Raw genomic sequence first — 23,003 nt, forward strand, 5'->3', positions numbered from 1 at the left:
AAATAGAGGATAGAAAGAAAAAAGAAGAAAAGAAGAAAAGAAAAGAAAGAGAAGAGAGTGGGAATAAAAAGTGATAGACAGACAGAATGAGAGACAGAGCACACAATGTTTTTGAGTGGAAGAACGCAAGAGTGCACAATGGAAACAGATGAACAAGCACATGTACATGCACCACATGCATATACACATACATAAAAATAAAAGTTTACATAGCTACGTCATTTAATTTTACTGAAACAGTGGAACTTTTTTTGCTGTATTTTGTGGAGTGGGCCAAATTTCACTTAAGCCCATATGTACAGTTGCACCTGATGCCAGTATATTTCTCAGAAAGTTTCTGTCTTTAACAGTACATACCATTGGTGATGCTGCTCGTTTTGGCTTCTGTAGTAAGTGAGTAACTACTCTCTTCTGATTGGGGTGCGTGAGGGGAATAGGTTTTGGGTCATGTGGGTGTGGAGGAAGGATTGTGGGAGGTTTTGGGATTGGGTGGAGGTAAGAAACAAAAAACATGTATTTATAACAGTTTAAGACATGTGATGATATGCCAGGAAGTGAGGAAATGTATCTTTGGATGTGGATGAATAACATTATTTTTTGGGAGCATTTTTGTAAAACTATGCAAATTGAGAACAGATTAATGTAAGTCAGCTGTCAGAATTTCTAGATACAAATGTTGAAATCTCTACGAGAGATAATCAATGGGATCGCAGCTGAAGACATTTTGTGCAACTAAAATCCAAGACAACTTTTGAATTAGAACTGAATTCCCACTCCTTATTTTATGTCTATTTTTAGGAACTTAAAGAAATATTATTTATTAATTTAAGAATATTGATAAAATTGTTACATTTCCTAGCAAACTGTGGAAACCACATTTTCCTTGCAGATGCCACTGACAGCTGATCTACAGTATCACTGATTTGCAGTTACTGATTATACTGCCACATCTGTACTGCAACAGTATAAATCCTTATGAAACATAACTATTTAGTATTAAAATATAATCATATTGGGTGCCAAGATTGCAGTGCGTTCTCCAAAAGATAAAAGCAAACCAGAATTCTTAACTACTGGTTAAAACACACTGCAACGTGTTGCAATATTTTCTGCTGTCAGCAACAAATAAGAAAGCCATGAAATAGAAATAAGAAAACTGCTTAAAATCAGTCTTGAAAAATGTATTCTTTGCATTATTTTTCACTGGCAAGTTTTAAGCAGTTCTGTTACAGAAAATAAACAGTAGTGCTCTGTTTTATACAATATTTGCCTGTAATTAAATGATGCAGTATCAGCACTGCTTTTAATACAATTTTTATGCAGTCTTTCTACTGCTTCAATTAAACACTAGTCAGCCATAACATTAAAACAATAATCAATGTGGATAACATTGATTATCCATTACAATGGCAACTGTCATGGAGTGGGATATATATTACACAGCAAATGAAAAGTTGGTAGGAACTAACCACCACATAAGGAGAACACCCCACAAGACCAGCCATTTTGGAGATGCTCTGACCCAATTGTCTAACCATCAAAATTGTGGCAATCATGTGCTGGGGCAAAAATAAATGGGCACGTGTAAAGATCTGAATAACTCTACATTGAATAGACAACTGGGTTAGAGAATCTCCAAAGTGGCTCATCTTGTGAGTTGTTCTTACTGTACCAAAGCTGCTCCAAGGGAGGACAACCAGCAAACCGGGAACAGGGCTCAAAGCTCAACACCCAAGCCTCATTGATGTGCATGGCGAGTTAAGGTTAGCTTGTCTGATCCAATCCCAATGAAGAGCAAAAATATAAAACAAATTGATGAAAAGGTTTATTCTGGCAACGACATATGCTTAAGTATGGAGCTGCATGAGTATGGGGCTGTGTAGCTGAAGACTGGTCAGAAAGCCCATGCTAATCCCTGTCCACCACCAAAAGCAATTATAATGGTCAAATGAGCATCAGAACCAGATCCTGGAGCAATGAAAGAAGGCGGCCTTGTCTAATGAATCACTTTTTCTTTTATATCATATGGAAAGCCAGGTTTCAGTGCATCACGTACCTGGGGATGATTAGGAAGTACCCAGGTTGGTGGAGGAAGTGTGCTGCTACAGATAATGCTCTTCTAGAAAACCCTGACACCTGGCATCGATGTGGATACTACATTGACACATATAACGTACCTAAACATTGTTGCAAGTTCACCCCTTTATGCCAAAACCATTTCCTAATGGCAGTTGCCTCTTTTAGCAGAATAATGCTCCCTGCCACACTACAAACACTTTTGGTTTAAAGAAATATGAGGAGTTTAACTTGGCCTCCAAAGTCCCCAGATCTCACTCCAATCAAAAATTTGTGGAATGTGCTGGACAAACATATTTGAGCCATAAAGGTAAGATCTCACAACTTACAGGGCTTAAGTAAAGGATCTGCTGCATACATCTCTGTGCCAGATCTCTCAGCACACCTTCAGAGGTCTTGAGGAGTTGACAGGTCACAGCTGTTTTGGTGGCTCAAGGTGAGACAATATCAGACAGGTGGTTTCAATGTTATGGATGACTGCTTATGGATGATTTTCATTTACTGTATATTAAGCTTTCAGGCTTTGGATCAGGGTTTTTTTTTCCAAGAATGGTAACAGGCTGCACCTCTTTTGGTTTTGAGTTTTAATACTAAAATACCTGTGTTTCTCTTTACTAGCATGACCTGCTGATAAAACATATCTCTGCTGTACACTACTCCACCTTCTCTGATCTGAAGGAACTTCTGTCTTTTATATGAGACTCCTTCATGGTGCTGGGATCATATTTAAGAGTTTTCTTACTCCTTCACTTCAATTCAGTCCCATCTCCTCTCTGTTTCCTCTGTACATGTGTGAGTGTCAGGTAGAGCAAGACATCCTAAATAGAACTTCCATACAGACACTTTGTTTAGATTTTTCCCTTGTGTTCATTATGTGTATCCCCTGACAATTTCCATGATTTTCATTTATAAATCTTTGGGTGGGATCCCTCAATCTTTGCTAAGTAGTTACAGGTATTCAAATCAACAAATTGGCAAGGGTGCCCAAATTTATGCACCTGTCTAATTTTGTTTTGATGCATATTGCACATTTTCTGTTAACCCAATAAACCTCATTTCATTGCTGAAATATTACTGGGTTTTATTTGATAGATCAAAATGAAATTGCTGATCCAAACACCCAAATATTTATAAATGAAAATCATGGAAATTGTCAGGGGTTCCTAAACCTTTGCATACGACTGCATGAATGTTTGAGCACCTTTCACTTCACACCTACCTTTCTTCTCTTTCTTCTCCTCTTCTCCCTCTCCAGCCCCTAGCAGTGTGAAAATGATTCCAGACTGAGAGTTTACTCCAACTGCTGTCACTAACATCCTTCCTGATCCTTCCATCACGTGGGTGCCTGAGAAAAGAAAAATGAAGTAATAAAGTAGTTTAGTTAAATAAAATCTTGTCTTGCATCAGTCTGCCCTACATGGCTAATGATTATCTAACCAACGACTTCATACATCTTCTTTAGGAAAATATCATTATGCTATTATTGAATAATGTCCTCAGCATGCCAGGAAAGCCTAATAATGTGAATGGAGTTAGCAGTGGCAGGCCCTAAGAATAGCAACAGGCAGGAGAGGGAGGCCACACAACAGAGATCACAGCAGGAACCAGAGACATACTGATTTGATTAGTAACATCTGGATTCCTCTGCAGCATCTCACTCACACTGACACATACTGTCATCAAAAACAAATACACACACACTAACCAGAGAGAAGCATAGGGTCCTTGTCCACTGACTTGCGTACATGATCTGACTCTCCAGTAAGGGAGCTCTCATCAATCTTCAGATCATTGCCCTGAATTAGAATGCCATCAGTAGGCAGCAGATCACCTGAATGCACATAACAGGATGAATATTATCACGCAATAAAAGACACACACTATTCTCACAACGTCCTGGTGTATATTAGCTATATTGGTTCAGAAACCCATTAAGCTTACTCTTTCTATGAGTAGAGAGTCAACGGAGAGTAGGGACTGACCATATTTGACCTGGGCCATGTCGCCCACCACCATGTCAGCCACGGGGATCTGGATGACATTCCCGCTGCGCACCACAGCGAAGCGCTGCTCCTGTTCAATGCGGCTCTGCAGCCCGCGGAACTGCTTCTCCTTGCTCCAGTCGTTGAAGGCTGTCACCAGCACCACGCAGATGACTGAAAGTAAGATGGCAGCACCCTCAATCCAGCCTGCCTCCGCTTCACCCTCATCCTCTGCACCAGATGACACATTCCCGCAGGCTACAGGACAAGAGGTTAAATGTCAAAGAAGCATTATAAAGATGTATATATTTCAAATTCAGTAGACCGAAATATTTCCATTATAATTAATACATTACAACATATTCTAAAAAATTAGCTGGGATATCCAGGGTAAAAGATATGCAGACCATGCACACTTGTTTCTCACTCTCACCTCTTTTTATTATATATACGAATATTCCTTCTATACTGTACAGCTCCCAATTTCTTTTTGCTCACACTCAACCCTTCATCCATTTCATTTCACCCCCCACCCAAACCACACAATTTTTTTTAAAATAACATCAGTCCTCTGACTCTTTGAATTATTTGAGATCCGCTGAATTTCTCAGTTTTTTCCATTTTTCCATATGCCCCCTTCTCACCCTCACTCTCCTCCCCTGGGGGCTGGTAGAAGGACAGGCCAAGAGAGATGATGGCTGCTATCTCCAAGATGATGAGGGTGACATCCTGAAGTGCCTCCCACACCAGCTGCAAAAAGGTCTTGGCTTTCTTTGGGGGAATGAAGTTTTGTCCAAACGTCTGAGCTCGTTTCTCCAAGTCCACCGGATTATTGGACAAACCTGATATGAAAGCACATTGTAAAGGTTGCATATGAAGAGTTAAATCTGTTTTCAAAAATATTTTAATAAAAATAAGCCACTCCCTGAAAATGTTCTCAAAATTCAACTGATGACCTTCAAAATAAAGCCATTCCAAATCAAATCAAATCTTGAAAACTGACCCTATATCTTATAGCTGAATTTGCCAGTGTACGTTATGTTAATTTTGTATTTTTTTTATACTCCAAACATGTTAGTGAGCAAAATGCCCCAAAGCCAGAAATAACATGCCCAAATTCCTGGACACTTTTATTGTTACCCTTTCACAACTTTAATAACTCTAGTGTAATAGTTCCCCACCATCTGCACTGTCTCCATTATACCAGGCATGCAGGAAAAAGCAATAAAGAATAATGTATACAATTACATATAACAGTATCTTCTAGATAGTGTAATGCACATAGTTATCATATGTAATTGAATGTTAATGTGAACATAAATGACCAATTCAAGCAAACGATTGAATGCTTAATGAATGATTATGAGTGAAAGATTATGATTGAATAAAGCCTTTTGCTGTGGATTGTTCCACATTTGCAGTATAAGAAGCCTTCACAGCATGTAATACATTTCAGATTTAAATTATTCATTGTTTATTTCCCACGCATTGGCAATGAAAGACTAAAGACCATGAAGTCACTGAAATGAATAGAAGGATGAACTGAATACATATCGACAGCAAGTATTAAATTGCACATGATCACTAATCTTGTGTTTAGTGTGCCTATTGTCACTCTCTCAACCGGGTCTTAGGCTCCCGTATTCTTTCTTTCTTTCTTTCTTTCTTTCTTTCTTTCTTTCTTTCTTTCTTTCTTTCTTTCTTTCTTTCTTTCTTTCTTTCATTTTTCATGAATGTGTGCAGTTTCCATGGCAATGATGGCATCAAGCAAACCTCACATTTGCTCTTAAACTTCCTGTCTTGGGCACCTTTTCGCTTAGCTACAGATGATGTCATTGCATCAAAGAGGCATAAGAATAGATTTCTGATTGGTCTGCTCTGATGGCAGCTCCACTGCAGACTCTGTCTAGAACACCCTGCAAAGCTTCTGAGCTGCAATGGTTATCAGGAGCATGACCCAGCTCAAGAGCCAGTATTATTTTTTAGTTCAATGGAACACTACTGGCATAAATTTTTGTATACATGAATGTGACATTAACATAATGACAGTCAGACAAACATTAAGGGGTTAAGTAAGAAATATGGCCTGTCAGCAAATGACTGAGTTTACTCTGCACACACACACACACACACACACACACACACACGCGCGCGCGCACACACACACACACACACACACACACACACACACACACACACACACACACACACACACACACACACACACACACACACACACACACACACACACAGGAGAACTGGTGTGTGATTTGCTCTCACACATCATATCCACACTGCATGCTGAACCCTCTCACTCCCACTACAGCAAGCATGATAACATAGTACACCAAATACAAGTGTGTGTGTGTGTGAATGAGTTAGAGGAGAATTAAAAATGGGAAGAGATGATAACAGGAGCGAAGCCTGTATTATAGACGGGTTTAAAACTGCTGAGTTATCATGACTACACCCAATCCTTTAGATAAATCTTTTCACACAACTTTCCCCTCTCTCTCTCTCTCTCTCTCTCTCTCTCTCTCTCTCTCTCTCTCTCTCTCTCTCTCTCTCTCTCTCTCTCTCTCTCTCTCTCTCTCTCCCCCCCCTTATTTTCACTCCCTCATTCACCCCCTCCATCTCCCCTTGGTATGTCCTTGACAATGCGGCAAGCTGTACTAGCTTTCCTGCTCTCTCCTTCCCTCCCTCCTTCTCTTTCTCCCTTGCTCCAACCCAACCCAAACTGGCTAGCTGGGATAGGTTTCATCCAGTGCTGCTGTTAGGCCAGCAGTATTGGTATAATGTTACAGGAGCCGACAGAGGTACACACTGTCTGGACTTTAGAAATGCAATGGCCTTATTCTGCAGTGCTGTAATGTGTTGCCCAGGAAGAGGGAGGCACTAATGTACCTCAGGTTTTAGAGACTCATCATCACAATGACAATACTACTTACAATCAGGTTTCCACTTTTTTCATATTTTCTTTCCTTTGGCACTAAATGAGACATGCAAGCTGATGGAAACAGTGACACCCAATTAAAATAGACTTCTCATTTCTGCAAGGTCTGGATTCTTTAATATTTTATAATAAATTTAATGGATGTGAAAAAGAAAAGGGTACAGACCATTTAATATCTTTTTGTATAACCAATATGCAAAAAAGTGTCTCAGAAAGAATTCTAAACATGTACACCACATGTAGCACTTGGAATTTCCACTTATTTGCTTTTGGTTAGTACCTGTTTCATACATAAAGCCACTGCAGCACAACAAACCCAAACACATCTGCTAACTTATCCATTGTTTTCAAGCCTAATCTATTTAGCAGTAAAGAATGAGTCTGCCCCATGGGACAAACAAGAAAACAGAAAGATGTAGTCATCATATACTAGACATACAAAGGGCCTATGAATAAGAAATGTAAAAAAAAAATCTTAATTATATATACTAATATTAAAAGATCTCTACCCATACTGATGGACACTAAATTATAGAGCCTCTAACTTTCACAGAGTGAGGCCCTGCCAGTCCATGAGCAAATAAGCGACTATCCTCTACGAACTGTTTACCCAATAACCTCCTCTCCCTACACCCACCTTGCCACCAACAGCGACGTATCTTAGCAACCTGACACAAATGCACGCACCCAGAGTGGGAAGCTGGCTGAGAGAAACAGTGAGAAATGGTGGATGAGTGGCAAGATGGGGATGAGGGGGGCCGTGAGGGGGAGGAGTGGGAGAGAGAGCATGAGAGAGAGAGAGAGAGAGAGAGAGAGAGAGAGAGAGAGAGAGAGAGAGAGAGAGAGAGAGAGAGAGAGAGAGAGAGAGAGAGAGAGGTGGAGTAAAATGGCTAGATAGATAGATAGATAGATAGATAGATAGATAGATAGATAGATAGATAGATAGATAGATAGATAGATAGATAGATAGATAGATAGATAGATAGAGAGATAGATAGATAGAAAACACATAATAGATCTGATTTTTAGAGCATGTTCTCACCTTCAAACAGCTATTTATATCTCACTGACTCAAAACTAAATTAACTACACTATTAGGGAACAACTATTCCAGGTGCACTACATAATAGATATGCAAAACAATCTAAGTGACAGAGGGAAAGATGCTAAGACAGGAAGAACCTCAGTTTTTGAAATATCAGTATGCAGGTGAAAGATAAAGACAGAAAATAATGAAAATGTTGGCTAATCAATGAGAGATACAATTATTTATGGCTGTGTTTTAGAAGACAAGAAAATGATTAAAAATAGACAATGAGAAGGAGTGAGTGGAGTGAGAGAGAACATGAGAAAAAAGAACAAGAGAGGCAAAATATTAGTCTTACCATCTGTGGTGGAAGACTTGAGTCTGTGGCAGAGGCCCTCAGTGTCTCCGTAGGTTTCCTGAATCTTCTGCAGGGCTTCTGCTCCTCTCAGCTCCATCAGAGACCGAAGCTCCTCCAAAGTTACCCCAAAATTGTCTGAGTGGTTAGCCTCCATTCCTCCACTCCGCTTTGGATAGAATTCCACCCCACTGTTCGCCATATCGCCTATGGTAGCTGTCGTTGACATTGCCAACTCTTCAGCTTATGACGCCACTTGTATCTTCCTGTCCAGATCTACTGAACTCACTGAGACTCTGTCTCAGTAGCTCTGGATGGAGAGAGGTTAAATTGTGAAGTTTTTGTTCTAAATGTGGTTTGCTTTTGGTGTGGCTTGATGTTTTGTCCCCTCTCTTCTCCCTCCCAAATTAGTGACTGGCCAACTAACTCTCCATTGAAAGAGGAAACAGGTAGAGTGAGGGGAAAACACTTTCTGAATGCAAAGAAAAACTAAACCTGCCCGCTCCACTCTACCCCCTCCACCAGAGGGTCAACAGAACGAGGGATCACGGCGTTCCCGATCCATGGAGACAAAGTAGGAACAGAGGTGAATGATGAGAAGACAGTGGTGTGTAGAGGGGTCAGATTTCAGAAGATACAGCGTGGTGAAGTAGAGATATTTGTCTACAGAGAAAGAAAAAAGAACGCAAAATACATTAGAGTTTCCAAAGTTTTAGTATGAGTAACAAGATTCATGATATAATAGGATGCTTAAAGAAGTCTGATGGTGGAACGACTATTCTTGTTTCATGCCCAGTGTTTTTGAGGAACACTGGCTAGTTGTGACTTAACTGAAAAAATGTCGGTCACTCTGACCTCAGTACAGCCAAGGGTCTGACTCATATTAATTTAAGCGATATAATGATGTCACTTCACATAACAAGACAATGAACCTCATTATGTTAATTATAGGGTCAATCAGTTTCTTATTGCATTTTACCTATTCAGAATTTCCCCTATTTTTTCTTTCTTTCTGTGTTCTTTATTCATATCTCTGGTCCCCTCCTGTGAGCTCATCCACCGATAAATGTGCTCTGCAGTTGGCAAGTTCAAAACAAGACTAAAATATTTGGACATATAGTCATAGACTATGTAAATTCACACAGTCAGTGATGCAGATAATTCATACAGTCTATATCAAGAGAGTGAGACAGCTGCATTGTCCTCCCACAGTTGCCGTGGAAACCTACAGATGCCTCTGAGCTTTTGGCCTCTATACACACTCACATGCACACACACTCAAAGTCACACAGTAATTTCCTTTCCTTCTCTCTCACTCTCTCTCACTCTCTCTCTCTCTCTCTCTCTCTCTCTCTCTCTCTCTCTCCCCCTTTCTCCCTCTTATAAACACAAACACATGTAAGCATGCACATGTCATCACAGCATTTGCTCTCACTTGCTGCTGATATTCTATTGCCCACTCATATATGGCATATCTCATCAGTCTCACTTCGTTCAAAGGAGTGTGAGTGCATGTGTGAGCTCTGTCCGTGTAGGTTGACAGAGCTGGGAGTGTGCAGGAGTCATCACTGCATCATGCTGACTCACTAACCCTGTCAACCTCAGCAGCCCAAAAAAAACCCTCTCATCTCCCCTCATCTCATCTCATCTCATCTCATCTCATCTCATTTCATCTCTTCTAACAGTCTTTTCTCCTTACTCTCCTCTCTTTGATTCTCCCTTGTCTATCCTCAAATGCCTTTCATTCTCCTCTCCACTCCTCTGCAGTGTCTCAACTGTGGACAGCGGGAAGGTTAAGAGTGGTGCAGTGCTGACTATAGATCATCAGCAGATGTGGAAATCGCATGAATATGGATGAGAAGTTACACCTCAATGCTTGATATGTTTTTTTTTGTGTATGAGTATGTGTGTGCCTGTTTGGGGTAATAGTCAATTAGAGAATGCCATTCAATCCAGAGTCTACGAGAGCAGCTCTATTTCCCATCAGTGGGCCACAGTTAAACAGCACTGCAGCTGTGTTTTGTGTGCAGGAGGCAGATGGCTAAAGATTATGCTGAGTTTTCATATTGATCTGTTTTCCAAAACCTTTCCAGGAGTGTGCTAGAGTCCCATTAGGTCATATATTGCTGATAATGTGCTAATAGCGGGATGCCCCAGATAGAGAGAGAGAGAGAGAGAGAGAGAGAGAGTGTGTGTGTGTGTGTGAGAGAGAGAGAGAGAGAGAGAGAGAGAGAGAGAGAGAGAGAGAGAGAGAGAGATACTGTACATAAAAAACAAAAATATCATGTAATAATGCCAAATAACAAGCCTATGCATGTAAAACAATATAAAACAAACTAACAACTGACAGACAATTTAGCATTTTAGGGCATATTCTGCATGTATATCAATATATCTATTTGTTTCTATTTGATACAACAGCAAAATATCTGCAAGAATTGACACTGCTGACTGGTTCTCTGAGAGCTCAAAATTCAATATCATAAGCAATGGTGGCAAAAAAAAGGAAGAGAAGTGCTGGAGAATGAGTCAGTGTGCTGCTCACTTCATTCTAATTACAGAGCTTGAACACTCATAGAGCTCTAATGCACATACCAACCACTGAAGGAAACAATGTTTAGATGTAATACATCTTTCTGCATGTCACTGTTGTTATTTTCTATGGGAAATAACTACTAGTTATTCATGTATTTGTCATCACCATTAATGTACAACTTCTACTATCAAATTCATAATAAAGCTGCAATATCTAATCCCCAAATTGATCAAATTTGATAAAAATAGTTTGCAATGAATTGTATTATTAGTTAGGATTAATTGGGGCTATGAAACACATTGTGGAAATGGTGGAGCACAGAGAACATAGTGTGACTAAAATCATCTAAAGAATGGGAACACTGTGCTTTCCTCATGACATATCTTTAGTGATATTTTATTTATGAGTGATATTATATTTGTAACCATTCATTTACTGTATGGGACAATATGTAACACGGTGTTCCTGGCTGAATCATACTTATTACCTGCTATATATTTTTGTGTATACCTTTCAAGGATTTCTAGCTGTATCCCTTATTTATGATCATTTTTCATCATCTTTCCTGCCCTATCAGAAAACATTATCTAGTGCTACTTTGGTATGTTGCATGTTTGGTATAGTCAAGTTACTGTTTTTTCATTTACAAAGACAACTTATGTGATATAAGTACATGCATTATGCAGTCTTGGGCAAGAGAATTGCAAAAGACTTGATTGAAAATCAAAAGTTAAAAGCAAAGCTTTGGATTTAATTCTATTCATTGTATGATTACGATTGTACAGACACAGTAAGCAAAAAATTATTTAGAACCTGATTGTTTCAATCTGAACCAGTGAATATTTATTTTGCTTTATTTCTTGATTTTCACTTAGAATTGAACAACACTGTGTGTAATTGACACTAAATGGAAGATACTGTGTGTTAGTTGTGGGTGTTTCATGTGGTCAGCATACGTATTTGATAATACTCTCATGCTGTGACAGATTATCTGATAATTGTCTGTAGTTAGTGACTTCTTAAAGAATTAAGAGTTTAGCAGTATAATTAATTGCACTTATATTTGATTGCATGCTGAGAAGGCATACTGTTAAATAAATATTTGTGGTGATTACTATATTTGTAAAAATAAACCAACTGGTAAACCAAATAAATCAGCTTAATCAATTTGCAAAATAATAATGTGTTACAATAATTATACTATACTACACACATAACAGACACAGTAATAATAATAATAATAATAATAATAATAATAATAATAATAATAATAATAATAATAATAATAATAATAATAATAATAATAATGCAACCAGCAACCATTTGTCACATAAATAGTTGAACAGAGCTGACTAGTGTGCAAGTAAAGTGTCATGAGATCACAGTATGGTGTATATGTTACTGGAATATAAAGTCCCATTGAGAAACATTAATCCATTATTTAAAAATGGAAGGAATATGACATAAATGTGACTCTCCACAGGAGGACCTCCTCCCAAGGACACTGACCAGGTAAGTATTGAATAGTAGTCAGAGAAGCATGAATATGCTTGAAAGGCTCAATCAAAGTCTAAATATCTAGACCAATTGGAAATCTGTGGCAAAACTTGAATGAATTGAGTATAAATTGTGATATTCTTGATCTAAATATGTTTTTTGCTTGCTATTTTAGCCGCTGTCCTCTCACTCCCAAATTAGCCCCTATTGAAAGAGAAATTAAAATAAATGCTACATAGATGGTGTTCATTGAATCTGACAATGTTTTTAAACAAGAAGAAAAAACAAAATATCAGGATACATTGTATAAATCTGACATAACCATATAGCAGAAGACTTGTAGCTTCATTTCTAACCAAATGTGGTTCCACCAAATATTGATGTATTTTATTTAAATTAAGCTTTAAATCATGACATTTGTACCTTCAAATGTTAGACAAACGACAAAAGGAAAGGTTTAATTCACTGTAATAAATAAGTTCAGTACGTTTTAATGATGGCAGACTTGTAGTTCTGTGACTGCAGGTTAATGGGTCAGTTGTTTTCTTTCGCAAAATGAATCTGCTAGATTATACACTGATTCCTAATTTAGGATTTAATTACTACTATAATCATAATGTGAAACGGAAATACACACTAAATGTCTTTGTCAAGTCAAGAGACCAACAAAAAGCTTAAAATAGATCTGTGGACAAAACAATATTTCAGGGGGCTTTTTTCCCTTCCCACAAATGAAATCCAAGAATACATTAGGGAACTTATGGAATTAGATTCATGACTATAACTCATTGTCAGTCTGCATTTCTTTACCATGAAAAATCCTCCTGCTCTCAAGCAGCTTCCCGATGTTCTGTTTCCAAAAATGGAACAAAGAGAAATGATGCAGGGAGGAATGAAAAATCCAAGACCCTTCTTTTCTAGCTTTGATGTGTGTGGTTAAAGATCATGGAATTTATTTCTGCAGAACAGGCAAATATAAGAGAAAACACAAAATGACAACACATGCTTGTCTAGTTAATATTTTCAATGCAAGTAACATGGCTGAGTTTTAACAAGCTACTGGTTTATTTTGTTTTTGGGAGACAACATCCAGCATGGAGGCCTGCTGATCTGCTGCTGAGAAGACGCTTAAAGAGGAGAGCAGTTTCTCGCAGGCAGTAATGAAAATGCTGTCATGCAGCGAGACACATGAAGGTGGTTCAGTGGATTTTACTGAGCAGGACACAGCAGACACATTTGCAAAGGAACTTGCAGCAAGATGAGAGATGGAAGACAAGCTCAGAATGTACTGTTATGATAATGTATGATATTTAATTTTGTGTGTTTTTCAATTGTATTTTTTAACCCCCTAATGAACACTTGAATACAAATAAATGTTTTCATTATTTAGAATTATATTACTGATTGAATAAGGTGGATAAACACATACTGAAATGTTTAAAATACCATGTTACCCATCAGTGAAAGGTAATGTTCACTGAATTACTCGACTAAATGTTTGATGTACAAAAAGGATCTGAAATGCCATTTTATTGGAGCATTACATGTTCTACAACACTATTATAGTGTACTCTGTATATAGAAAGCCTAAATATATATAACATAATATGGTTAAATGTTTGTGAACAACTGACAATCACAACATGGTGATGGTATGCTTTTTTGAACATCCCACTGTAGATTTTGTCTCTCTTTACTGTTAAAATAGCCTGCACTCTTGTGTGAAGGCCTTTCAATACATCTTGGAGTATTGCTGTGGGAATTTGCTAAATCAGCCACAAGAGCATTAGTGGGGTCAGACACTGATGTTGGGTGAGGAGGTCTGGTGAGTTCTAGATCAACATTCCAGTTTATTCCAAAGGTGTTCACTGTGATTGAGGTCAGGGCTCTGTGCAGGCCACAAAAGTTCTACTTGGCAAACCATGTCTGCATGTACCTCACTTTGTGCACAGGGGCATAGTCATGCTGGAACAGGTTTTGCGAATTGTAATGCTACAGCATAAAAGTTACAAAAATATATATATATATACACACACACACAATTATATGTGTATTTTGTGCCAACATTTTCAAACAGGTCCAGATATAGTGATGGTCAGGTGTCCATAAATGTCTGGCCATATATGTGGGTATAAAAATGTAAAAAAAAAAAAAAAAAAAAAAAACAAAGAAAGAAAGAAAGAAAGAAAGAAAGAAAGAAAGAAAGAAAGAAAGAAAGAAAGAAAGAAAGAAAGAAAGAAAGAAAGAAAGAAAGAAAGAAAAAAGGAAATTTACAAACCATAACCTTAAACCTTAATAATTTGCTTAGGTTTTTAAACATAATTTTTATACTGTGGTTTATGTAACAGTCTAGCAGTCTGTCTAATATTATTTATGTCGGTGACAATATAATATTACAGGCTCAGTAATATTCAATTTCATTCAAAAATGTAATCTTTTAAGTCTTTTCATTTGGAATTTTAAAAAGAATGTTGTTTTAAATCATTTTTTAAATACACCTTCATATTTCAAGGAATATTCCTTTCTGCCCTTTTGCTGTGCATTAATCAAAGTGCTGTCTATTAGACATTAGACATCTATCTAACTTATTATCACACCAAGTGTAAGTGCACTCAACCTATGCTCTCTTTCCGTATCCCTGTTTCTCCCATTGGCCACTCTATTAGCCCATCTCATATCCTAATCCCTCTCTTTCCATCTTCAATTATACTCTACTTATGATCTACAATCCACTTTCTTCCAGCCACTCTCACTGCAGTGGTATTTATCCCTTTAAACAAACCACTGCTGTCCCAGCAGTGAACCCGTGGACTGCATTGGCGTATGAGTCCATGGGGAGTAACATAAGCTTCTCATCTTAAAAAAGTCAAAGGAAAAGCTTGAGCTAGGACCACACAAGACTAAAGCATGTGGATTATGCCTCAGTACCTCTGGTCCTTTGACTATTGTGAGTAAGGCTAGAAATGGAAGCTCCAAATTAAGTGATATTTTGATGTAATTTAATGTAATTGATAGCAAGACACACCCAACACTGCTGCAAGACTCAGTTCAAGGGACTCAATAAAACATGATTTAAGATCTGGTGCAGGGTCATAATGTTTGAATATATTTGTTTTTGGGTATTTTATAAGGTTTAACAGAATATAATGCATATAGCACATGCTATAACTATACTTTTAGTTATAGCATGTGCTATATATATAAAACCTTTTTTTTAATCAATTGCCACATCAAATGCACTCAAACTAGGGCAACCTAGACAGTGAACTGGGACAGGCACACGTTTTTAAACAGTATAGGGCAGAGACAAATATGGAGCTTAAATCCAAATAAGATCATGACTCATAAATAAATGGAAGGTCTAAAATAAGCATCACAGTCTTTAAATGTTGGGATCTGTATGCAAATCTGCTCATACACATGGTTTATTCATGTTCTCACAAATGCACCAAAAAGGTTCCTTATGGGTTCTTTGGAGGTTTTGCAATTTTAACTTTCCAAAGGGTGTTCTACCTTTTATGAAAGGGACACATTCTGGGTTTCAGAACTGTATAATACATGTTTTCCCATAGGGACAAATTAAAGAAACCTACAAGGCATTGCTTGTTCAGCTGATCCATTATGTGAATGCATTGATGCCAACATTGTTGCATGTTTCTTGGTGAAAACTGCCTTACCTGTATTGTTGAATCTGAAATTTAGTCGAGCTATATTATTATTATAATTATTATTATTATTATTATTATTATTATTATTAATAATAATAATAATAATAATAATAATAATAATAATAATAATAATAATAATAATAATAATAATAATAATATTTGTATTATTTAGCATTTATAACAATAATAGTAATAATAATAAAAATAATAATAATAATCTTGATACCTCTGATGTTCCTATAGCCTCCTAAATCCATCTAAAGCGATGCAAACCAATAGCAACAGGACTCACACCTGACGATCATACATAAATGACCAATCAGAGCCAAGTAACGGACTCGTATGGACTCGGTACGCAGTCGTCAAAACGGCTCACCCTCCACCCCGCCCCTCCTGCCGCGCATCGTCCCCACACCCAATACACACACGCGCACACATACAAACACAAGCACACACATCTTGCAGTGATGGATAGGGAAGACAAAAGTCCTCGCGCTTTCCGGCAAATGAACGCGCAACGAAGCGCACACTTTGGGAAGCTAAAGTTAATGCGGCGGTCTGTCGTCACCGCACCGACACGCGCCTGTTTTACCTCCTCAGTGCGTCGCAGTGGTTTTCGAAAATAAAATGACCTCTACTGGTCACCTTCAGAGGGCGAGCGCTTCATCGCTTGTTACAATAAATTCACTCAGCCACAGATTAGACCGCTTGCTTCTCTTGGTCCGTGACAGGCAAAAAATACTGTGGATTACATTAATCATGTTGGGCCGCATGATGTGAGAGAATGGCGTGACGGACCGGAGCGGTGTGTGTGTGTCTGAGCTCGTGCTTGTGTGTATGAGCGCCAATAGCGTCCAGCACAGGCGCAGTGCCCCCTCCGCAAGGTTACCGGTGTGTGAGTACCGGTTCCGCTCGCATCTCCTCCCCCCTACTCTGCCTCCATCTCATTCCCCTAATCCGCATAAAAAGCATACAAAAGCAAAGACGTGCACACGCAGGTGATAGGACAACGCTGTGCCTAGAGCAAAGCTATAAAGAAGCGCTACCTGGTAAACATGGCATTACACAACCATGCAGAGGAGAAATACAATTACAGCCCATTAATAAGAATATTTACTGGTAATAGTCAGCCCAGTAAGGATACGATATCTGTTTAGAAGGACAAACGGCCACAGTTTGTCTTTGCTGAATAATAATGCCTATCAATAATGATGCACCACATTTGACAGAGACCAGTATTTTTGCGCGCTGGGCTTCAATGCAGCAGTTTTACGAGCTTGGCAGCTATAGTTGATCCCAAGGAAAGGTGACCATTTTTATAGACCGATCTGTAAAAGGAAAATGTTGAAGTAAAGACAAACGAATAGGCTTAAAATCATAAAATAGTCAGGAATACATAACGACCATTCAACACCTTTATGTAAATGCCAAACGCTTCGACTCACCAGGCCATGCTCCAAGGACACCGACGCGGTTTGGTGGGCAAAAGGAGATTCCCAATTTCTGCCCCAGACAAATAAAGAAAATATAGGAATCGTAGGCGATAGAAATCACCTATTGCTTGCTACCGTGTGATCCTTTAGGCCAAATGATTTCTGTCGGGTATTTTACTGATGATGGCAATTTGGATCCTAAAATAGTGCAGTCGTTGCCTGGTTATGCTCAGGTTCCGCAGAGGAAAATACGAATGATGAAGACATCGCGTTAGGATGGCAGTGCCGAACACCATGCACCAAAAAGACACAACTTGTTTGTTTACTGATGATAGAAACATACGCCGTTATTCTTGAAAGTGTAAATCAAAAGAGGCGATATTTGGGATTTAGATGCGATGGGATGAAAGACCCCCTCGCTGAGCTGCGCGCTGAGGAGCTCAGACGCAGCATCCACGCGGGCTGCTGCTTTGCGCGCGGATGGAGAGGGTGGGAAAGGAGAGGGGGCGCTGTATTTCTCTCTCTCTCTCTCTCTCTCTCTCTCTCTCTCTCTCTCTCTCTCTCTCTCTCTCTCTCTTCAGCCCCGCCCACGCACCATCCTTTAAACCCTGCCTCCGTGTCATTCTCCAAACCACGCCCACTCCGCGTTCTAACTGTAAGATCACGTCAGTGAATGGATCACGCCTCTTCTCTCTCATTTCAAAGACATGGCAATAGATTGGTTGCGTTTTATGTATCAACATCAGACGCAATGGAACTGTATGTCTTGTGGTATGCAATTATTGTATTATTTCCAAAGGCTAGAAAAAGCATTACTGTGTATGATTATGTATGTGACACATACATTTTTTCTATATATGTACTGTATATATAAGCTGGATATAATGCAACACTATAATATTGTCTAATTTCAAAGTGTATCAAGTATACACTACACTATTAAAATTTCACCATTTGAGTAGCACTATAAAAAAAACTAATTAATGGAATAGCTCATATTTCTGTAGTTAAAATCAGTCAATGTTGAATTATGTGACGATACATAGTTATGACTTCTGATTGAAGCTCTGAAATTTGTGACTGCATCAGCTGCCAGTGACCACAAGTTTCCACAAGAACATCACCCTAACACCATGTTGTTTACGTGTACACAAACACAGGGATATTGTATTAAAATCACCTAGTGATGTATGATATAGTATTTGCAATAATACTGCTGTTATATAAAATTCATTCTGCCTGTATGCATGTACACAAACATGGCACAGAGATATCCACTTAGCAGTTTGTGACTATTGTCAGAACTGCAGGTATCCTGTCCTCCACAACTGTGTATAGCCTACTCTTATTTCCATTCTACTTTGAGTATGTTGTCGTTTTCTAATATTATTGACATTATTTTAAAACATCTCTGAACACCATAGCATCTACAGCTTGGAATCAGTTTTTATTCCTTGCATGTTCTACTGCTCTACTTTGCACTCACTGATATTTGTATTCACCCCTGTCTTAGTGACCTTGTCCCCACATTGACCATCTCAAAGGCACTATGTCCGGCTCAAACATCTCCTGCACAGACTGCACTGCGATGCCAGTCCTGACACGTGTTCGGCTGGAAGATTTCAACTCTGGCACAGAGCTTAATGTAGCCCTGGCTCATCAGTCCAAGCAACATGTTGGTTGTAAATGCCGAGGCCTAGTGACAAACAATAAGCTCTGCAAGACGCCCAAAACAAGTCTGTGTTGCTCTCTAGATGAATGAACACGTTGGCAGCAGATATGGCCTAGCTGAAATCAATGATACAGAAGCTAAGATCTTGTAATCTGGATGCTTACATTCCCCAGCATTGACTATCCTGCTGCTAGGTATCAATAATTATTACATAGCTCTCTAACAAAAGCTAGATAACAATTCACTTCTGGAGATGGGTCATCTCTGGCACAATCCACACTGCCAGAAGTCAGCCATGCTGACTTTTCCTTTCATGTCCTTCTGCCAAAACCATGGACAGGAGTGTACTGGTTTCATAAATACACAGCCAATATGGCCTGTCATACCATCTATGTGGTGATTTTAGGACACTACAATCTCTGCACACCCTCTGAAACATATAGGATGCCTGCTTGATATAGGATGCCTGCTTGCCTCACACTGACTTCAGGGGAGCCACACCATCAGCCTTCTGGGCATTTCAGTACCGCTCATTAAATTTGGGGGGACACTAGAACAGGTTTTAAACATGTACCCTAAATGCTAGTAATATAATATTTTACATCCAAGGATATTACTAAGACCAAAGACACTTTTCATGCTTTTCAACACCTTGATGTATTTAGACAATGTTATTGTTCTGTCTCAAAAATTTTTAGACTGCAGAGTATAAGACAAGTTTTCTTGTTCAATGAATTTTGATTTGACAGAGTTGAATTGATTCCTAAAGAGCCTCCGTGGTCATATCGGGACAAGTTGTTGAAATCGTGCAGCTGAATTGTTTGCTTCAGAAGGTTTAACCATGCCCTGTCTGTGTTATCAGCTTCTGTTGAGAATGCTCAGACAGATGATGGCAGCTCCATCAGCAACTCCGTGTGCAGGGTAGAACTGCAGGAGGCTGTCTGATGTCACAAGAGTACTGAAGGAGGGTGAATGACATCTGTTTTGTGATCCATAGTTTATTATTGCCTTTAAAATGTTATGAGACACCTCCATCAGCCTCTGTCCACAAGGATCTCCATGTGAGCTCCTACTCGTGTGCATGAATTTGACTTGTGGGGGGGTCTTTTTTTTAAAAAGTGCATTTCAGGTCATAATCACTTCAACCAAGAAAGTTGAAGAATTGCATGATCTGCTTAGGCTATTGCCATCAAGCCATGTATAGATTAGATATATAAACTATATCTGTTATCCTAGCTGGTGATGAAATGTGTTCTCTTAGCACCATTACTGGTTATGTCATCAATAAGAAAGCAAGTAATAATTACTCATATCATAAAATAGTTTCTTACATTGTTGCATATTAAATGGCATCAGAGTCATCCAAGGCATGTTGTAGTTGTAGTAGCATTTTCAAATTTTGCAATATATTTGTTGGTGTGAAACTGAGCAGAATGGTGATGCAGTGGGTAGCATTGGAACTTTAGCCAGTGTCCCTCGTTCGATCCTAAACGGGTTCTAAAGGTGTGTATGAAGATACTGCAAATGTTCTGTGCATGTTCTCTAAAGTAGCCACTTGGTTTCCTGCCTGGTTTAGGCAAAAATGGCAGATATTGAAGGGCCTATAAAACTATTTAACAAAACCATTTAATGTTCTGTTAGATTATAGACATTATTTAAAAAACATTATATAAGGATATGAGGTAGAACATAATTAAATAACTATTTTAAAAAAATTACCCCAGTACACAAAACTTGAAATAACTAGAATTGTTGTTCATTAAAACATGTTGACCAAAAAAGTAAAATTAACAATGTTATTGTTATTTTACATAATTTAATAAATTATATAACAAGAAGTAATGGAGAATTTATTGCATTTATTGGAGAAAAACATGCAAAAGCTTCACAAACACTTTATACTTGAGAAAAGTATAAAGTAGTTTGTAAAATATACAAAAGTACAAAAACTTCTACCTACAGATTCTGGGCTTTGGTAATATATTCAACAGTATTAAGCTGCACAACATGACATGACAGATATCAAATTGAATTTATGTTTAATGCCAGAATTTCCCAGGAAACTCTATGCACCTATACAGCTTACTGAAAAATACTACTGAAAACATAGTAACATAGTAACAAGCTTTTTTGCTCACACCAGCACATGCACATCTGCCCTCTCGTACAGGCTTTCTGTCACAAGAATAGTTGTCCCTAAGCAATTTAAAAACATGTAAGTTCATGCACCCACAGGGTTCTGGTTAGGTAGGTCTAAATGCAGGAGCGCTTTGGTGCCAAGAAGATGCTTTTGTCTGCTTAAGACTGTCCTCTAGGAATTGTATAAAAATGTGAAAATACAAAGAGAGACACATTTATAATGCAGTCGCTGAAATTTTCTCATGTAATCATATGGATTATAACAAACACAAGAAGACAAAGCTCTGAGGTCACCCCGTCAGAGACGATATTTAATTTGATATTTTGTAAAATTAGTGTTTCTAAAATGTTGAGAATTGCAATTGCTAGGCTAAGCATGGAGTTAACTGCAACTTGCTTTTCTCATTCAAACCACTAAATTTACCGGGTATGCTATCCAGTCTGTAGTGGCAGACTACACCTCATACACAAACACAAACACAGAGCCCATCTTCTATCACAACCCTGACAAAGACACATTTGTGAGGTGTGGACTATGCGGTGGAACAAAGTTTCCGCTGAGTTGGGTATTTATAATTCAGAGTTGAGGGCTTGGAAGGGAGATGCTACTTCCTCAGGGAGCAGCTGTGCATTAGCTCTGCAGGCAGTACAGGCTTTAGAAGGCCTCCACTGAAGCCTGAGCAGACAATCTGTGCTTCACTGGCACACATTACATATCAATTCCCTATTTCCCATCACTGTGCATATTACACCTTTCATATGATATGTGTTTGAAGAGTGAGAGACACACTGTTCCTGCAGAAAAATGCTTTAAGCTTACTGCTGTATGCACAGTGTATCCCTTTTTCAAAATGGCATATACCAGGAAAACAGATACTTCTTATAGATGCTTCGGGAAAGCTAAGTGTTTTGAAATCCTTTTCGAGGTGTGTTGATTTATAACTATCTGAATATGAGATGGGGGGGGGGGGGGGTAGAGAGAGAGAGAGAGAGAGAGAGAGAGAGAGAGAGAGAGAGAGAGATAACATTACCATAGAGGTTATGTACAATGGAATTGGAGAAAAAACTAGAAAATCGGGTGGAAAGATTTCGACTGTAAGACAGAGTGATAGGCAGAGAGTCAAAGTAAGAGTGTGTACAGCAGGGTAAAAATGAGTTCGAGAGAAAAAGACCCCAGGAGGCAAAAGGAAGCATGGACCAGATACAGTTACACCAGGAGGGGACGGTGTGTTTGGCTGCATACAACGTGGACAAAAATAGAGGACAGTGATTATATGCCAGAAAACAGAGGAAGAAAGGCAGGCAGGCAGAAGAACAAGAAACAAGCTAGGGGTACAGTCTCAATCAATCCAGTCCTTCCTATTCCAAGCACTATATGCTATAGCAAGAGCCATGCTGATGTTTTATTTATGGGAGAGATTCTGGCTGCACATGTACCCTCTTCATAATTCATAATGCCTAGCATTAGGGCCTGCCTGCAGAGACATGGGAAATGTTTGTGTCTGTGTACTAGTAAAACTGACTTAATGAAATAACAGATGGCTCTGGATTAATTTGAAGGCTTTATAATTTCACATCATATATAGTACTTTATTAGCCACTGAAATGTAACATCTGCCTGAGCAGTGCACAATGATTAAGAGAATAAGGCTTTAATTTTATGCT

At 38.6% G+C, this 23,003-nt stretch overlaps 1 protein-coding gene across 8 annotated transcripts in view; it reads right to left on the bottom strand.

Moving 5' to 3' along the window:
• atp2b3b (ATPase plasma membrane Ca2+ transporting 3b) overlaps window positions 1–18,017 on the bottom strand; it is a 41,890-nt gene extending 23,873 nt beyond the window's left edge. For 6 of the 8 annotated variants that reach the window (XM_027170630.2, XM_027170626.2, XM_027170620.2 and 3 more), the window contains exons 1-6: window positions 17,540–18,017; window positions 8,397–9,056; window positions 4,703–4,900; window positions 4,059–4,316; window positions 3,782–3,907; window positions 3,296–3,421 (exon numbers count right to left, since the gene is read on the bottom strand). In XM_027170630.2, the coding sequence (XP_027026431.1) occupies window positions 3,296–3,421; window positions 3,782–3,907; window positions 4,059–4,316; window positions 4,703–4,900; window positions 8,397–8,622 (934 nt within the window). In that variant the 5' untranslated portion in view covers window positions 8,623–9,056; window positions 17,540–18,017. Of the gene's footprint in view, window positions 1–3,295; window positions 3,422–3,781; window positions 3,908–4,058; window positions 4,317–4,702; window positions 4,901–8,396; window positions 9,057–13,236; window positions 13,348–17,238; window positions 17,423–17,539 lie in introns of all 8 variants that reach the window. The other 2 variants (XM_047807355.1, XM_027170621.2) reach the window with 2 other exon arrangements.
• Window positions 18,018–23,003: the final 4,986 nt, after the last annotated feature.

The sequence above is a fragment of the Tachysurus fulvidraco genome, chromosome 23 (assembly GCF_022655615.1).
Source record: "Tachysurus fulvidraco isolate hzauxx_2018 chromosome 23, HZAU_PFXX_2.0, whole genome shotgun sequence".
NCBI classification, from domain to species: domain Eukaryota; kingdom Metazoa; phylum Chordata; class Actinopteri; order Siluriformes; family Bagridae; genus Tachysurus; species Tachysurus fulvidraco.